This window comes from Elephas maximus, chromosome 19 (assembly GCF_024166365.1).
Source record: "Elephas maximus indicus isolate mEleMax1 chromosome 19, mEleMax1 primary haplotype, whole genome shotgun sequence".
NCBI classification, from domain to species: Eukaryota; Metazoa; Chordata; class Mammalia; order Proboscidea; family Elephantidae; genus Elephas; species Elephas maximus.
Genome location: NC_064837.1, coordinates 2,588,075 through 2,605,745, shown reverse-complemented (window position 1 = coordinate 2,605,745; position 17,671 = coordinate 2,588,075). Strand labels below are relative to the sequence as shown.

Sequence of the window (17,671 nt, the reverse complement as noted above, 5' to 3'; positions counted from 1 at the left end):
CATTTTAGCACAAATGAGACCTGAGGTAACAAAAGGATAAATTAACACTAACCTAAAATGCTTAAGTGTCATATACTTTTTACTTTTCATAAATCATTCAATCTCACCATATTAAATGTGATTTTAAAATAAAAACAAACCTACCTTCACTGCCCAAAAGTCACATGACAACAACAAGATAATTGTCACCATACAGGCAATAAAGCTGGTGCTGAACAATTCACACAGAAGATAGACTACAATTGCACTGACTCGAAAGAATAAATGGAAAAATGATGCCACTGGGTGTCTGAAAACCAAAACATAATAACAGAAATGCAATTACATTTTACTACCAGCACTAACAGATGTAAATGAGAAATGTTTTAGCTAGGACATAACCATGCAAAGTTCTGTCAAAATAAAATAGATGCTTGAGGAAGGTGCAGGCTGCCTACCTCGCTTTCTTCCTAAGTCCCGTTATTTGACTAGGTCACAGAAAACATGACGTGACTTGTATGTAAACATGACTCTGACACCCCACTGTGTATCAGCTTTCACAAAATATACGGCAACAGCTTTACCAAATGTAGAGGAATGAGGAAACTACACTCCAGATTGGAATCCTATTTCACACGTCCAAAAATCATGCCAAAGGAACTCTAAGTCCTCAGAAACCATGAAGTCACCAACCAGTAAAGTGTTCAGGGTTTTTTGGTTTTTTTTTTAAGTTTTATTGACATATAACTCACATGCCTTACAATTTGCCAATTTAAACTATAATTCAATGGTTTTTAGTATGTTCAGAGTTGTGCAAACATCACCACAATTACTTTTAGAACATTTTCATCACCCTAATTAACGATTAAAGGAAACACTGGTGGCATAGTGGTTAAGAGCTACAGCTGCTAACCAAAAGGTCGGCAGTTTGAATCCACCAGGCACTCTGTGGAAACTCTATGGGACAGTTCTACTCTCTCCTATAGGGTCATTATGAGTCGGAATTGACTTGACAGCAACGGGTTTTACGGTTTTAATGATGAAAAGAAATGCAGGCTTAAAAAAAAAAAGTAAAAGAAATCCTATACCCATCAGCAGTTACATTTTTTTCCAATCCTCATCTTCCCAGTCCTAAGTAACTACTTTCTGTCTATGGATTTGCCTATTCTGGACATTTCACAGAAATAGAATCGAACAACATGTGCGCTTTTGTGACTGGCTTCTTTCACTCAGGATAACTGTTGTCACGGTTCACATGAAGTTTTATTTTATTAAATGATTTTCTTTAGCAAGAATGAAATCGGGAATAGAAACCACTTGGTATGTTTGGCTTGATATTTTCATGTCAGTTTATACAAAAGATGCAATTTTGAAATTTGTACAATAAATCGAAATGTAATATAACTACAAAAATTAAAGAAATGGTGCTCCTCTTCTTGGTAAATCATAGCTAACGCAGAATTAAACACATAGTAGACACTGAAATAATAGGATTTGCTGATCTGAAAAATCAGTATTAAATAAATTTCCATATAACCAAAACCAACCCAAACCCACTGCCATCAAGTTGATCCCGACTCATAGCAACCCTACAGGGTTTCCAAGGCTATAAATCTACAGGAGCAGACTGCAATGTCCTTCTGCCGCGGAGCCGGTGGTGATTTTGAACCACTGACCTTTTGGTTAGCTGTCGATTGCTTTAACCACTGTACCACCAGGACTCCTTATGCCAGACATAAAAACCAGAAACCAGCTGCCATCAAGTCGATTCCAATTCATGGTAAACCCCGCCTGTTTGGGAGTAGACCTGTGCTCCACGAGGTTTGCACATACGAGAATCTGAAAAGTCATCTGTGCCTCAGACTAAAGGTCAACTAGCGATGCTCAGTGTTCACGAGCACACTGTAAGCACTCTGCCTTGAACCTCGTCGTTTGTCATCAGTGTTCACGAGCACACTCTAAGGACTCTGCCTTGAACCTCGTCATCTGTCATCACTCCATGGACAGAACAGCACTACACATCTTTTAACTCATACCTGATTTTGGATTTTTTTGGTCTATGAGTTGTCTCCTCTTCAGCATCAAACAGTGAAACATCTTCAGTGTCATCGTTACTGTCCTAAAAGGAAATTTAAATATCCATGAAGCAAAACGAAATTCAGTTTTTCCATGCAAACTACATGCAAGGCAGCAGGCTAGTAAAAGAGGAAGGTAAGACTGAGATGTGGTCACAGCCATTAGGAATTCACAACCGAGGGGATAAAGAGGACAGTGGCCTTCCCTCTCCATCCTTCCGCCATCATTCAGCAAAAGGCCCACATGGTAATCCCAGTGTCTGCGGTCTCCATCCCCACCCCCGAGGGGCTGAGCCCTGAGAGAGAGCCACTCGGGTGTAGACGACGCTCACGCACACTTACATGTAGTCTCAGCAGCTGCCTCTCAAGTCACGGAGAAAGCTGAGGCCATCAGGATTACAGAATGACAACTGCATCCTGCTTCCGGGACCCATCTCGCAACTTTCTCTTCAAGGTTCAACCAACTACTTGTGCTTGGGTCCTTTCTTCTCCTGCCTCCTCAGGGGCTTGTTCAGCCAGTTTTCCCTTCATTTACTTACTCTTTCCCGTGCTTTCAAGTCTTTCCGTTGGATCTGTCTCATCAGCGTATGGACCTGAGCGTCATTCACTAGTCAAAAATATTTTCTAAAACCCTGATCCTGCATCTCCCTTCGGACTAACCTCCCATAGCATTCCTTCCTTTCCCAACCAGGCAGCTAAGAGGGGTTCACTCCTCAATTCACTGTAGTTCATATTCAGTCTCAACCACAACAGTGACACTGCTCCTCCTAACTTCACTAGACTCAGCCACAACAGTGACACTGCTCCTCCTAACTTCACTAGACTCAGCCACAACAGTGACACTGCTCCTCCTAACTTCACTAGCTTCAGCCAAAACAGTGACACTACTCCTTCTAACTTCACCAGAGCCAGCCACGACAGTAACACTGCTCCTAACGTCACTAGCCTCAACCACAACAGTGACACTGCTCCTCGTAACTTCATTAACCTCAACCACAACAGTGGCGCTGCTCCTCCAGACTTCACTAGCCCCAACCACAACAGTGACGCTGCTCCTCCTAACTTCACTAGCCCCAACCACAACAGTGACGCTGCTCCTCCTAACTTCACTAGCCTCAACCACAAAAGTGACGCTGCTCCTCCTAACTTCACTAGCCCCAACCACAACAGTGACGCTGCTCCTCCTAACTTCACTAGCTTCAGCCGCAACAGTGACGCTGCTCCTCCTAACTTCACTAGCCTCAGCCACAACAGTGACGCTGCTCCTCCTAACTTCACTAGCCTCAGCCACAACAGTGACGCTGCTCCTCCTAACTTCACTAGCTTCAGCCACAACAGTGACACTGCTCCTCCTAACTTCACTAGCTTCAGCCGCAACAGTGACGCTGCTCCTCCTAACTTCACTAGCCTCAGCCACAACAGTGACGCTGCTCCTCCTAACTTCACTAGCCTCAGCCACAACAGTGACGCTGCTCCTCCTAACTTCACTAGCCTCAGCCACAACAGTGACACTGCTCCTCCTAACTTCACTAGCTTCAGCCACAACAGTGACACTGCTCCTCCTAACTTCACTAGTCTCAGCCACAACAGTGACACTGCTCCTCCTAACTTCACTAGCCTCAGCCACAACAGTGACACTGCTCCTCCTAACTTCAGTAGCTTCAGCCACAACAGTGACACTGCTCCTCCTAACTTCACTAGCCTCAGCCACAACAGTGACACTGCTCCTCCTAACTTCACTAGCCTCAGCCACAACAGTGACACTGCTCCTCCTAACTTCACTAGCCTCAGCCACAACAGTGACACTGCTCCTCCTAACTTCACTAGCCTCAGCCACAACAGTGACACTGCTCCTCCTAACTTCACTAGCCTCAGCCACAACAGTGACGCTGCTCCTCCTAACTTCACTAGCTTCAGCCACAACAGTGACACTGCTCCTCCTAACTTCACTAGCCTCAACCACAACAGTGACACTGCTCCTCCTAGCTTCACCAGCACCAGCCCTTTACCAGCCCCCGCCTTTCTCTCTAGTTTCAGCCCCTGTCTACTCTAATCTCTGATCGTCCATGTTATAATTGTCTTGACATGGAAATCCTACTGCATCGCTCCCCAGCTCAAATTTTTAAGTGGCCTCCCTCTAGTACTGGGTAAAATTTAAAAACTTCACATACAGCCCATGGGATTTCATAACCTGATGTCTGCCTACCTACCTTCTGACAATCCCTCACGCTTGACACTTCAGCAAAACTGTTACATGGGCTCTGAAAACACCGTAGTCTTTCCTATCTTTAACATGCTGTCTCTACCTGGAAAGCTCTTCCTTGGTCTATTCCATACCTAGCTCACACCAAGCAAACACCAAATCAGCCTTCGAATTTCAGTTCAAATACTCAAATGGCTGTGAAACTTGCCCTCAAAATCCCAAGGCACACCTTTTCTCATGCTCCCACAGTACCTGGACAAATCTCCATTTGAACAATTATCTCAGGAAATTTGTATTGCCAAGAGTGGCCTCCCTGTACCCCCTTCTAGACTCTAAGCTACTAGAGGGAAAAACTGTCTTTACCAGTGTAGTATGTTCTAGGACCTGACTAGCAAGACATGCACCCCAGCATGGATCCTAGCAGGGCACCTGACCAAACAGTGCAATATTTGTTGAAAACATGAGTGAATAAACCAGGAAGGCAATTACCCACAATACAGTGCAGATTGTGATCACTGCCAACAGAAATGCCAGTGCAAACAGAAGCATGGAGAGGAAGAAGATTGTTTTTATTAGACGGCTGGAGAGGAGCTTCCAGGAGAGTCTGATAGATTGGGGGGAGGGAGGCTTCCTACTCACTCTAGTCCCTCAGCTACGTATGTCTTCAAAAGCACAGGAATAGGAATACACAAAGTATGTGTAAGGAATGGCCAAGTAGCCCACATACTGAGTGAAAAGCGGAGTAAGAGCTAAGGCTGAAAAGGTAAAATGGGTTCAGATCTATGAGACTAATGGTTCTCAACACTGGCTACACACTGGAATTGGCTGGGGCACTTAGGGAAAAAAAGGGTGCCAGACAACAAAACAAAACTGATGCCTGGGTCCCACCCCTAGAGGCTCTGATATAACTGATTTGGAATGCAGCCTGGGTATCTGCATTTTTTAAAGCATCCTGAGTGTGCAGCCAAGGCTGAAAACCGCTGAATGATGCAATGGAATAAAAAGCTGAGGTCTCCCACTCTTGATCTCAACAGTCCAAACCCCATCCAGCACCCAGGATGACATTTTTACATTAGATCTTATCATTCTCCTGCTTAAAACCCACAATGCTTTGACTGAAAAGCAGACTCCTTAGGACCTGTCAGGATCTGGCTCCCTCCCACCTCCCAGACCTTATTCCAGGCCACTCCCCCTTCCTTAGCTAAGCTCCTGCCAGACTAAGTTCCTTAGCATGCCAGGTTTTAAGTTCCTTAACTTGTGCCCCACTGGGTCCTTTGAAAGTGTGATTCATTCTATCTAGAATCTTCTTTCTTTTCTTTAACCCAATCTATGAAAGACTAGGTTTTTTTCATTTAATCCATAAGTAAGGAGTGCCTACGACATGCCAGACAGTTGTCAGTAGTACAGCCAGAAACAAAAGACAAACAGATCCGTACTCACAGAGTTACATTTACTAAAATGGCGAAGGGTGAGGGACCAACAGATTAGGAAGGAAAATCCAGCGTTAAGTTTTGGACAAAGAACGAGCTTATTAAAAACGTTGACAGGGGAAACCATGAGAGGGTTCTGAGCAGAGGCCTGAGGTGTTCTAAGTCATGTTTATGTCTCTCCCCACCACTTCCACGACTCCCCAGCTTCCCACAGTTCAGGGTAAGAAAGCGCCTGTATCGTTCACTGTTGGATCCCAGAGTAGACTGTAACGAGTCACAGTAATCCCTCAATGAACTGTGAGTGGAAGTCATGTAACTGGAAGTGCGCCATAGTCAATAAAAACTTTTAGACGAGGAGATTATTAAACTGCGCTCACTAATATCTGGCCGTAAACACGTAGACTACAGCTTCCTTAAGGGGCACAAACGTAACCCTCGAGGTGGACCACTTGGCCGCGCATCCCCAGGGGCCCGGGGAGGACTCGAGAGAGGCCCGCAGTCCACCGCCCCTCACCCCACCCACCCGCGAAGGCAGAACAAACAAAACGTCCGGACTCCGCCGACGACCACCTTTCTGCAGCCAGCACGGAACCGTCCCAGCGCTCCGCGTTCCCAGCACTCCGCGTTCGTTCACAACGTACAGCGCGCTCCTCCAGACTTCGGGCTCTCCGGGAAAAGCTGTCCCTCCTCAGCTTGGTCCGGGTCACCTCCCCCGCGGGTCGCCTCCCTACACGGGTCGCCTCCCTACACGGGTCACCTCCCCACACGGGTCACCTCCCCCCCGAATCACCTCCCCACACGGGTCAGCTCCCACACAGGTCCCCACCGGACACCTGCCCAGCTCTCCCGGGGCCGTCCCCCCGCCCAGGCCCTCTTCCGCGAGCTCAGGCAGCAGGCCGCGTAGCGGACACAACGGCACAGGACGCCGACCCGCGCTAACGCCGCCGTTCAGCCGAGACCCCAAACCCGCCGCCCATTCCCGGTGCCCACCGCCCTCTCCCGGCGCCCACAGCCCCTCACCTGCGACAACATGGCGGCCCTGCGCCAGTCCCACTTCCGGGCAGCCACGTCAGCGCGCGGCCGCCAAGTCCCGGCTGTGGAACATACGCAGCCTCTTACGCACAGGCCAGCAGGGGGCACTTCCGCCTCCAGACGCCTCGCGGGAGGAGAAACTCGGCCCCGGGGCAGGGGGCGGGGCGCGGAGGGCGCGAGGGGCGGGGCTGGGGGGTTTGAGGGGTGGGGCGCGGGAGGAGCACGCGGGCGCGGAGCGGGGCGCGGAGGATGCGAGGGGCGGGGGCGGGGCGGGGCGGGGTGGAGAGCGGGGCGGGGCTCGGACCGGCTGGGCGGGGGCGCGGGGCGGGGTGGGGCGGGGCTAGGACCGGGCAGGGAGGGAGGCGGGAGCGCGGGAGCGGGGCGGGGAGCGCGGGGGGACGGGGTGGGGGGTGGGGCTCGGACCGGCTGGCGCGTGGCCCGGAGGCGGGGCCGCGGGGGCGGGGGCTCGGACCGGCAGCGCGGGGCGGGGCGGGGCGCGGGGCGGGGCGCGGGGCGGGGCGCGGGGCGGGGCGCGGGGCGGGGCGCGGGGCGGGGCGCGGGGCGGGGCGCGGGGCGGGGCGCGGGGCGGGGCGCGGACCGGCTGGCACAGGCCCAGACAGAAGTGCAAACTGATGGTACAGCGGTCCTTTTTGTCGTTTGTTATGGAGAGCTGTTGATTGCTGTTATTTCATAAGTCCTTTTTGTTGGAATGTTTCCCAACGACATATATTCCTCCACAGCATTACTTTTGTACCATAAGTTTCGGAAGCAATTAAACAATCATCTGCTCCTAGGTAGGGGTTAGAAAGTCGCTAAGAGCCCGGCAAAGGGACCGCCAACAATGCGGAGTACGTCTATGCCAGGAAGCTAGCGTACAGGCTGAGACCTTGGCCCCAGAGCTTGAGCGTCTGCGTCTGGACCCCGCTCTTCCTTACCAGCTATCCAACTAACCTCTATGTACTTCTCTGTCCTCAGCTGTGAAGCGAAGACGATGATGGTATCTATCACGGAGAATAACCAGAAAGAAAAGACCGACTCGCCGCGGCGTGTGTTCCCGCTGCTAGCATGGGGTAACTACCCAGTAAGGAGGAGCCGTTACTACCCTAAGTCCAGCCGTCACCTGCCGTTAACGGGGTGACCTCGCCCGATGAAGGAGCTGAAATGCAGCGGCACCGAGTCACCTTTGAAACTGACGATAATAATATCCTATCTGCCCGGCCTGCCTCAAACTGCTGTTTGAAGACCCACGGAATAATGTGCAGTAACAAGTTTTCTTAATTAAAGGAATTATTTTCATTAAAATCACAATTTTACATGGCTTTTTATCAGGGCTATTTTAAATAATAGCCTAGGAATGAACGGGGGAAAAAAAAACCCGTTTCTCAAAGGAGCGAGGTCTTGGCAAGACAATTGCATCCCTGCACTTGGGAGGAGCCAAGGTTGGGAATAAATGGGCTGTGGACCTAGGCTGACCACGCCCTGGCTTCTGGGGCCCAGACACCCAGTGTTGTAGTTTTGGTTTTTTGTTCTAATATATTTTTGTTTTTTATTTGCATTGTATTTAAATTCAGTATTACCCTTTAAAATATCACGGTATGTCACAGGCAAACCAGAGTTTCTGGCTTCGCTTGAAGAAGCAGAAGACCTGGCAATGCTGAGCCCCTGAGTGGGAGCTATCCTCCCTCGGGGTGGCATGCAGACTCTCCAATGGGCCACAGCCCCAGTGCAGGCTTCACTCTCGTAAATTACCTACCAGGTCCCTGACAACACTCCTCTAAAGGCTTAAATAGAAACCTCAGTGCACTCACTGTTAGTGGCCTTTTGTGTAAAGAGGATGAATATGTTCAGTTCTCTTCCATAGGAGCGACCCCTGAGAAAGAAAAGAACACAAAACTTTCTCAAATACAATCGCTCAAACCCATTGAGGCCTTCTCTTGTAGATTCTTAACTGAACTCACCAAGCTTCATCAAAATTCCATGCAAAAATACTAGGGCACACCAGTGCATAACTCTGATATAAGCCTGTCACTTGATTTGCTGGAAAAGAATGATAGCACTAAACGGGTCATTGATGGGAGGTATCTCATTTCTGATGATCACCTCTTCCTCCCCCTTCTGCCCCCTCAGTTTCATGGAATGGTTTTCCATGGATGTACAGATGCCAGTCTCTCCCAGCCTCTTTCTGTTTTCTCACTTTGATAATTTCAATTCTTAGGCTCATAGAAAAATAATTAGGAATTCTCAGAATAATTTCTAGGGAACAGTCCAGACAAAGCAAAAGGCCAAACCCCAACACCCACTTGGTTTTATGTTTATTGTAAGACAGTGTAATTTCCCAAGCCTGGTTCAGATAAATGTGTTTTGCCCAAGTTCAGGAGCCGCTATTTTCCCTTGCTTCATGAAATTATCTATAGGCAGGCCTTTGATCTTCCTGAGCCATGCAGTTTTTCTGGCTTTTTCTGGATCAGCTACCCTGGTGGACTCCCTGGCCTGATACTCCTTCATCTTGGCTTCCCCGTACTCTTTCTCCTCCTTCACGGTCAACAGCATGAACCCTGTGTTCATTCTAAAGGGATCGAGAGCTGTGTAGAAGCGAGGCCGTTCCTTCTTGAGAGACAGAGTCGTGGTGCCCACTCTCGGAGCGACCATGCGGTTGGGTCTGAGGACGTGCATGCTGGTCAGGTGGCCAGCAGTGCGTGCTGCCCCTTCAAGAGAACTGGTCACTCCTTCTTCACCTTTGAAGCTGCCCGAGAGCCTGGAGCGGATGATCGTGGGCTGGGGTATGGTGGACTGGACTCTGGGACTGTGCAAAGAATTCTTCAGGTTGGGCTGCAGTTTCTGGATTTCCAGCGGAATGGTGGTTTGTTTCACTACCGTGGTGGAGTTGATGAGCCTCAACCCGTCAACTGCAGGCTGGAGTGATTTTCCTTTGAAACTCAGGACCTTCCTTGGGTGGGAGATCGAAGGTCCCCAGGCATCAATGACTTGGGTTTGGGGCCTCCTGGGATAGGCAAATGTCCCCGAATTGTGGGCCTGCTGCAGGGCATTGACGGTCAGGAGGAACTGGTCAGGCGACATGGGGGTGTGCCAGCCCTTTTTCCTTGGGCAAGAGGACGATTCTACAGGAGTTTCCAGTTGTCTTTGTTTTTGTATTTTTCCCATGTCATCTGCTTTTGCAAAAGAAGAAGACAAAACAAGTCAGCCTTCTGTGAAAAAGATTAAGTACTTAGGCATGAAAGTTAAAGCCATTCTAACACTATGCAAATTGAGGTCTCTGCTACCCAACAGGCATGTCATCTGTGGGCAAATGCCCCTAGGGTCCAGAAATGATGACATTTAACAAGACAGGTTTTTAAGAATATGCTGGTACTTTTATAGGCAAGTGTGTATTAGCCTCGATACCCATGTTTTGAAGGCAACATGTGTTATCTCAGTGCTTCACACATTTTTGAAACATCCCTGTAGAATTGACCTTGATACCTCCTTTATAATTCACCCAAAATAGGTCTTAAATTTCATAGTAACATACCTACCTTTTTTTCCTTCAGAATGTGATGCTTATTAAAATCATTTTCACAGAATAATGATCACAATTAGGATAAGAGAATTGTGATATATCACCTGGTTAAGAACAATAACTCACCAGGTGCCTGTGCTATTGCAGTGGTTTGGCCAGAAGGGAGGGCACTCAGCAAAAGTCTAATGATAAATTTCTGTTGCCAACCTCATCAGTTTCCTAATGGACAGTATCTCCCAAATGTGTCTACGGGTGCGATAAAATGTTTTAATATGTAGCTTCAGTGGTGGATAGCAGACGTAGGATTTGGGCTTTTGATTTCTGAATTTCTACGTGAATGGTCATAGAGAAGTACGCCTTGTGATATTTTTCTTGCTCATCTTTCTCTTTAAAATGTCTTCTCAACTAACACACATTTTTTGTCATCTTCCTTATCACATTGTATTACAATGATGCTTAATTATCCGTCCCCAATCCTAAGCAATTATGAGCCACTTGGGGCAGTCAGGTCTCATCTGTCTCCTGCAGAAATAAATCTACCCTTCAAAGCACAGCTCTAACTTAATCTAGCTTAAAAGACAAAAACTGTATTGTAGAGTTTGATCTCTACCTTATTAATCAAATTTGACTCCAAATGATCTTTGGATGTCTCCAAAAACCAAACCTGCTTTGAGTGTGTCACTTCTGAGTAATGACCAAAAGGCAGCTTCGAAAAAGGGGTTCCCAAAATATTTTGAACAAAATATTTTGAAACACCATGGATAAAGACAAGATGCCTACTTGACTGTACAAACTCTGGCCTATTTCTTTAGAAAGCAGCTTATTACATTATGGCAATACCTCCAAGGTGCCTAAGACCCTCAGGTAACAAAGATGCCTTTACAGGGAAGCAAACCTATTATGTCTCTCCTACTTGGGCTTTTCAATCCTTACACTATCTCACAGATGCGTTATCCCTGTGAAAACGTTATCCCTGTTTTACAAAAGAGGTAACTGAGCCATGGAAAATCATAGTTTGCCTTATCTGACCTAGCAATTAAAAGTCTATGACAAACTACACCAATCAATAACCAACAAATAAAATTCAGCGTTGTGTTGAACATCTAATTGTCCTTGACCAGACAGATTTTAGCTCAATGTTTGTGTATGGGCATAAACTAGGATGAAAAAAAAAAATTCAATTTTCCTCCTTGGCCTTTACTTTATTTGTTAATTAAATAATATTAAAAACATATAAAACTGAATGAAATAAAGATGTAAAATCTTGCCCACTCTTCCAATCCCAGAAGAAACTCTGCTAACACATACATAAAACACAGAGTTTTTGTCCCTTTGTAAAAAAGGAATTATGATGAGCACATTTTCACTAACTTGTTTTTTTTTTTTCTATATCATAATATATTCTGTATCTCCAAGTCACCTTGGATCCTCATTATACAATTTTTAGCTATTGTATAGTATTCCATAGGATGATTGTTCCCATTGTCTTCTCAGCCATTGTCCATTGATGGACATTCAGTTTGCTAGTGATCAACCTTAAAGAAATGCAAATATCATTTTTTAATTGTATTATCGAGTACAAAATGATGGGTAATACCGAGTGTTGGACTGGCTTTGGGGAGCTCTCAGATTGGAAGTGTAAATTGATACAGTACTTTTTAGGCACAACCATGACATCTTTCTGGTTTTTAAATGCATCGGTCCTTTGGTTCAGCAGTTCCACTCCTAAGACTTTACCCCACAGGTATACCCAGACACAGGTATACACACAGATGCCCATTGCTAGTGTAGCCCTCATAAAGCCTAGCTGTTTGGGCCCCACCTTAAAACCAGCCTTTGCAGTGAATCCAATTCTAAGAAGCACTGTTATATTAGTCAAAAATATCTGAAAGACATTTTCAATCTTTACTCACGTCTTCAAAAACATCAAAGGGAGAGCCCATGCCCGATGTCCAGAAACTTTTCTTAAAACCCTCATACCCATCTCCCTTATCTCCTTACCTCACATAACAGCTGACCCAAAATCTCTTTCTCCTCCCTCATCCACACTAATTGCCATTCCTTTAATTCTGACTCATGGTGACCTCACGCACTTCAGAGCAGAACTGGCATCCACAGAGTTTTCAATGACTAACTTTTCATAAGTAGATTGCCAGGCCTTTCTTCTGAGGCACCTCTGGGTGGACTCGAAACTTCGCCCTTTCAGTTTGCAGCTGAGCCCTGTTAACCCTTGTACTATCCAGAGACTCCTCCCTCATCAAATCCCCTAAAAAGCTCTCTGAAGCTAACCCTGACTGCCTCTTGTCTCTTCTGTTGTGCTCATTACCCAGATTAGCAACACAACAGTCCAAGAAGTGAGGAGGCTTAGTGGCAGGGAAGGGAGGCAGGTTGTGAGCCCAAAACTAGAAAGACAGGTCTTTAAAAGGTTCTTGATCTATGGCCTGAAGTTAGGAAACAAGTAAGGAAAACCAACCAGTCTTAGGAGAAACCCGGTGTTGTATCCATCCTGAATTCTCAAAGATAAGCAGTTATTGGCCTGCTGACAAATAAAACTAAAACAGAGGAAGAGATGGATACCTGACACTAATTCAGAACTAAGTATTACCATTCATCTTATCTCCTGCCATCGATTTTGCTTCCGAGTCCTCTTGCCCATCACCCAAGTCACTCGGTTCCTTAAAAGTGGGAGATCTCTTCTTGCCATCTTTCCTTGATGATTTTAACTTTTCTTGAATTGGAGTTGACATTATTAATGCTGATAAATTAAGATTAGAACGCCGTAGTGATTATACAGTTCAATTAGATCTGAATAGCTGAGATGTAGCTAATAAATAGACCAACTTCACCCAAAATATCCCCTACTGTTTACCGTCCTCTGGGACGAAGTAGTCGAGTAGAATCCAAGCTCTACAGCACCTCCCAACTCCCCTCCCACCCACCTTTCCTACTGATTATCAGGCTTTAAGCATTATCTAGCACATTTGGTTGTCTTCTCATCAGGAGATAGCTGACCATTTTTAGTGTAATAAGCTTAGGGATGATCTATCGATCATCTTTATGGAGCTGTAGATCCAATTTCACATGTCAGATATAGTACAAGTCAAAAGAAGGAATGTGGCTATTCTAGCCCACAATAATTTATTCTTCAGATGTCTTATAAATGACACAGTCTTGTACCCTGCCCTCAGACACACACACAACACACACCAGCTTTATAACTAATATATTTCAGGTACACACATTGTTGCAATGGGAAAATCTGCTACAAAAGACTTCTTTAAAGTGTTAAAAAGCAAAGATGTCACTCTGAGGACTAAGGTGTGCCTGACCCAGCCATGGTATTAATAATCACCTCCTATGCATGCAAAAGTTGGACAATGAATAAGGAGGCTTGAAGATGAGTGATGCATTTGAATTATGGTGTTGTCGAAGAATATTTAATATACCATGGACTGCCAGAAAAACCAACAAATCTGTCTTGGAAGGAGCACAGTCAGAATGCTCTTGGAAGGGAGGATGGCGAGACTTCATCTCAAGTACTTTGGACATGTTGTCAGGAAGAACCGGTCCCTGGAGAAGGACATCATTCAGCCAAAAAGAGGAAGACCCTCAACAGGATGGACTGACACAGTGGCTGCCACAACAGGCTCAAACATAGCAATGATTATGACGATGGTGCAGGACCAGGCAGTGTTTCGTTCTATAGTATATAGTGTCGCTGTGAGTTGGAATTGACTCCATGGCACCCAACAACAACACACATATCATCTCTCAGAGGTCTAAGGATATGTGTTAAAATTCTGCATAGAATTTTTTTCTGCTTACAGTAACTTTTTTTTTTTTTATTGTGCTTTAGGTGAAAGTTTACAGCACAAATTAGTTTTCCATTCAAAAATTCATACACAAGTCATTTTATGACATTGGTTACAATCCCCACAACGTGTCAACACTCTGCCCAATTCCCTTTCCACCCTGGGTTCTCCATGTCCATTTGCCCAGTTTTCCTGTCCCTTCCTGCCTTCTAGTCTTTGATTTGGGCACATATTTGCCATTTGGTCTTGTATACTTGATGGAACTAAGAAGCATGTTCCTTACATGTGTTATTGTTTGTTTTGTAGGCCTGTCTAATCTTTGGCTGAAAGGTGGGCTTTGGGAGGGGCTTCAGTTCTGAGTTAGCATGGTGTCCGGAGGCCACAGTCTTGGGATTTCTTCCAGTATCTGTCAGACCAGCAAGTCTGGTCTTTTTTTTTTTTTAAAGTGAATTTGAATTTTGCTCTACATTTTTCTCCTGTTCTGTCCAGGACGCTTATTGTAATCCCTGTCAGAGCAGGCGGTGGAGGTAGCCAGGTACCATCTAGTTCTTCTGGGCTCAGGCTGGTTGAGGCTGGGGCTCGTGGTTCATGTGGTCCATTTGCACTAATGTTTTCCTATGCCTTTGGTTTTCTTCAATATCCTTTGCTCCAGGTGGGATGGGACCAATAGATGTATCGTAGATGGCCATTCGCAAGCTTTTAAGGCCCCAGATGGTATTCACCAAAGTAGGATGTAAAACATTTTCTTTATGAAATGTTATGCCAATTGACCTAGATGTCCCCGAGACAATGGTCTCCAGCCTTTAGCCCCAGTAACTCAGTCTCTCAAGGTGTTTGGATGTATCTAGGGAGCTTCTATGACTTTGTCTTGTTCACGTTATGCTGGCTTCCCCAACAATGTGTGTTGTCTTTCCTTTTACCAGAGTTAACACTTGTCTACTATTTAGTGATTTTCCCTCCCTACCCCTCCCTTCCCATGTACCCATCAAAGACTGCTTTTTCTGTGTATAAACCTTTCCTTGGGTTTTTATAATAGTGACCTCATACAACATTTGTCTCTTTGTGACTGATTTATTTCACTCAGCACAATGCCCTCCAGGTTAATCCATGTTGTGAGATGTTTCGCAGATTCATCATTGTTCTTTATCATTGAGTAGTATTCCATTGTGTGTATACACTATAAGTTGTTTATCTATTTGTCTGTTGATCGGCACTTAGCTATTGTGAATAATGCTGCAATGAACCTGGGTATGAGTATGCCTATTCATGTGATGACTCTTATTTTTCTAAGATATATTCCTAGGACTGGGATTGCTGGGTCATAATGGCATTTCTATTTCTAGGGTTTTAAGGAGGTGCCATATCATTTTCCATAGTGGCTGTATCATTTTACATTCCCACCAGCAGTACATAAGGTTCCAATCTCTCTGAAACCTCTCCAACACTTGTTATTTTCCCTTTTGATTAGTGCCAGTAATGTCGGGGTGAGATGGAATCTCATTGTAGTTTCGATTTGCATTTCTCTAATGGCTAATGATGGTGAGCATTTTTCATGTGTCTGTTAGCCACCTGAATGTCTACTTTGGAGAAGTGTCTGTTTATAGTCTTTGCCCATTTTTTAATTAGATTATTTGTCTTTTTGTTGAAGTATTTTGTAGGTTTTAGAGATTAGACCCTTGTGGGATATGTCATAGCCAAATTTTTTTTCCCAATCTGTAGGTTGTCTTTTTACTCTTTTGATGAAGTCTTTTGATGAGCACAAATACTTAATCTTTAGGAGCTCCAGTTATCTAGTTTATCTCCTGGTGTTTGTGCATCATTAGTTAAGGTTTGAATACTATTTATGCCATGTATTAGGACCCCTAACATTGTCCCTATTTTTTTTTTCCATGATCTTTATCATTTTAGGTTTTATATTTAGGTATTTGATCCATTTTGAGTTAGTTTTTGTGTATGGTGTGAGGTATGGGTCCTGTTTCATTTATTTACAGATGGAAATCCAGTTTTGCCAGCACCATTTGTTAAAAAGACTGTCTTTTCCCCATTTAATGGACTCTAGTCCTTTTTAGTCCTTGGTCAAAGATCAGCTAGCTGATCATAGGTAGATGGGATTTGCATCTGGGTTCTCAATTCTGTTCCATTGGTCTATGTGTCTGTCATTGTAGCCGTACCATGCTCTTTTGACTACCATGGCTATATAGTAGGTTCTGAGTTCAGGTAGTGAGAGGCCTCCTACTTTGTTCTTCAGTAATGCTTTGCTTATCTGGGCCTCCTTCCTTTCCATATAAAGCTGGTAATTAGTTTTTCCATCTCGTTAAAGAATGCTGTTGATATTTGGATCAGGATTGCATTGTATCTGTAGATTGCTTTTGGTAGAACAGACATTTCACAATGTTGAATCTTCCTATCCATGAGCATGGTACATTTTTCCATTTATGCAGGTCTCTTTCGGTTTCTTGGAATAATGTTTTGTAGTTTTCTTTGTTTAAATCTTTTATGTCCCTGGTTAGATTTATTCCTAAGAATTTTATCTTTTTAAGGGCTATTATAAATGGTATTGTTTTCCTGATTTCCTTTTCGAAGTTCTCTTGTTGGTGTATAGGAATCCACTGATTTTTGTATGTTGATATTGTATCCCGCTACTCTGCTAAATCTTTCTATTAGTTCCAAGAGTTTTCATGTGGAATCTTTGGGGTTCTGTATGCATAGGATTATATCCTTTGTGAATGATAATAGTTTTATTTCTTCCTTTCTCATTTGGATGCCCTTTATTTCTTTTTCTTGCCTTGTTGCTGTCACTAGAACTTCCAGCACAATGTTAAATAGGAGTGGTGATAAAGGGCATCTTTGTCTTGTTCTCATTCTCAGGGGGAATGCTTTCAGTCTCTCACCATTGAGAATGATGTTTGCTGTTGGTTTTGTATTAAAAAAAAAACCAAACCCAGTGCCATTGAGTTAATTCCGACTCATAGCGACCTTACAGGACAGAGCAGAACTGCCCCATGGAGTTTCCAAGGAGCGCCTGGCAGATTCGAACTGTCAACCCTTTGGTTAGCAGCCGTAGCACTTAACCACTATGCCACCAGGGTTTCCAAATAGATGCCCCTTATTGTGTTGAGGAATTTCCTTTCTATTGCTATTTTATTGAGAGTTTTATCAGGAATGGGTGTTGGACTTTATCAAATGACTTTTCTGCATCAATTCAGATGATCATGTGGTTCTTTTCTTTGGTTCTATTTATGTGGTGGATTATGTTGATTGATTTTCTAATATTGAACCATCCTTGCACACCTGCTATGAATCCCACTTGGTCATGGTGTATTTTTTTTTATATATATATGATCCTAAAGTCTATTGGCTAGAATTTTGTTGAGAATATTCGAATCTATATCGTGAGAGATATTGGTCTGTAATTTTCTTTTTTTGTGGTGTCTTTGCCTGGCTTTGGTATTAGGTTTATGCTGGCTTCATAGAATGAATTCAGGAGTATTCCTTCTTTTTCTCTGCTCTGAAATAGCTTGAATAGTACTGGTGTGAACGCTTTTCTGAATGTTTGGTAGAATTCTCCAGTGAAGCCGTCTGGGCTAGGTCTTTTTTGGGGGGGTAGGGAGTTTTTGTTTGTT

At 44.8% G+C, this 17,671-nt stretch overlaps 2 protein-coding genes across 4 annotated transcripts in view; both read right to left on the bottom strand.

Annotated features, from left to right (window-relative positions):
• The window catches only part of TVP23C (trans-golgi network vesicle protein 23 homolog C), a 30,758-nt gene extending 23,894 nt beyond the window's left edge, over positions 1-6,864 (bottom strand). The window contains exons 1-3 of the mRNA XM_049861571.1: positions 6,708-6,864; positions 2,016-2,098; positions 145-289 (exon numbers count right to left, since the gene is read on the bottom strand). Coding sequence (XP_049717528.1) covers positions 145-289; positions 2,016-2,098; positions 6,708-6,719 — 240 coding nt within the window. The 5' untranslated portion in view covers positions 6,720-6,864. The remainder of the gene's footprint in view (positions 1-144; positions 290-2,015; positions 2,099-6,707) is intronic.
• Positions 6,865-9,014: 2,150 nt separating this feature from the next.
• Positions 9,015-17,671, bottom strand: part of FBXW10B (F-box and WD repeat domain containing 10B) — an 82,274-nt gene continuing 73,617 nt past the window's right edge. For 2 of the 3 annotated variants that reach the window (XM_049861549.1, XM_049861550.1), the window contains 2 exons: positions 12,842-12,991; positions 9,015-9,889 (listed from right to left, as the gene is read on the bottom strand). In XM_049861549.1, the coding sequence (XP_049717506.1) occupies positions 9,066-9,889; positions 12,842-12,991 (974 nt within the window). In that variant the 3' untranslated portion in view covers positions 9,015-9,065. The remainder of the gene's footprint in view (positions 9,890-12,841; positions 12,992-17,671) is intronic. The other variant, XR_007514252.1, reaches the window with a different exon arrangement.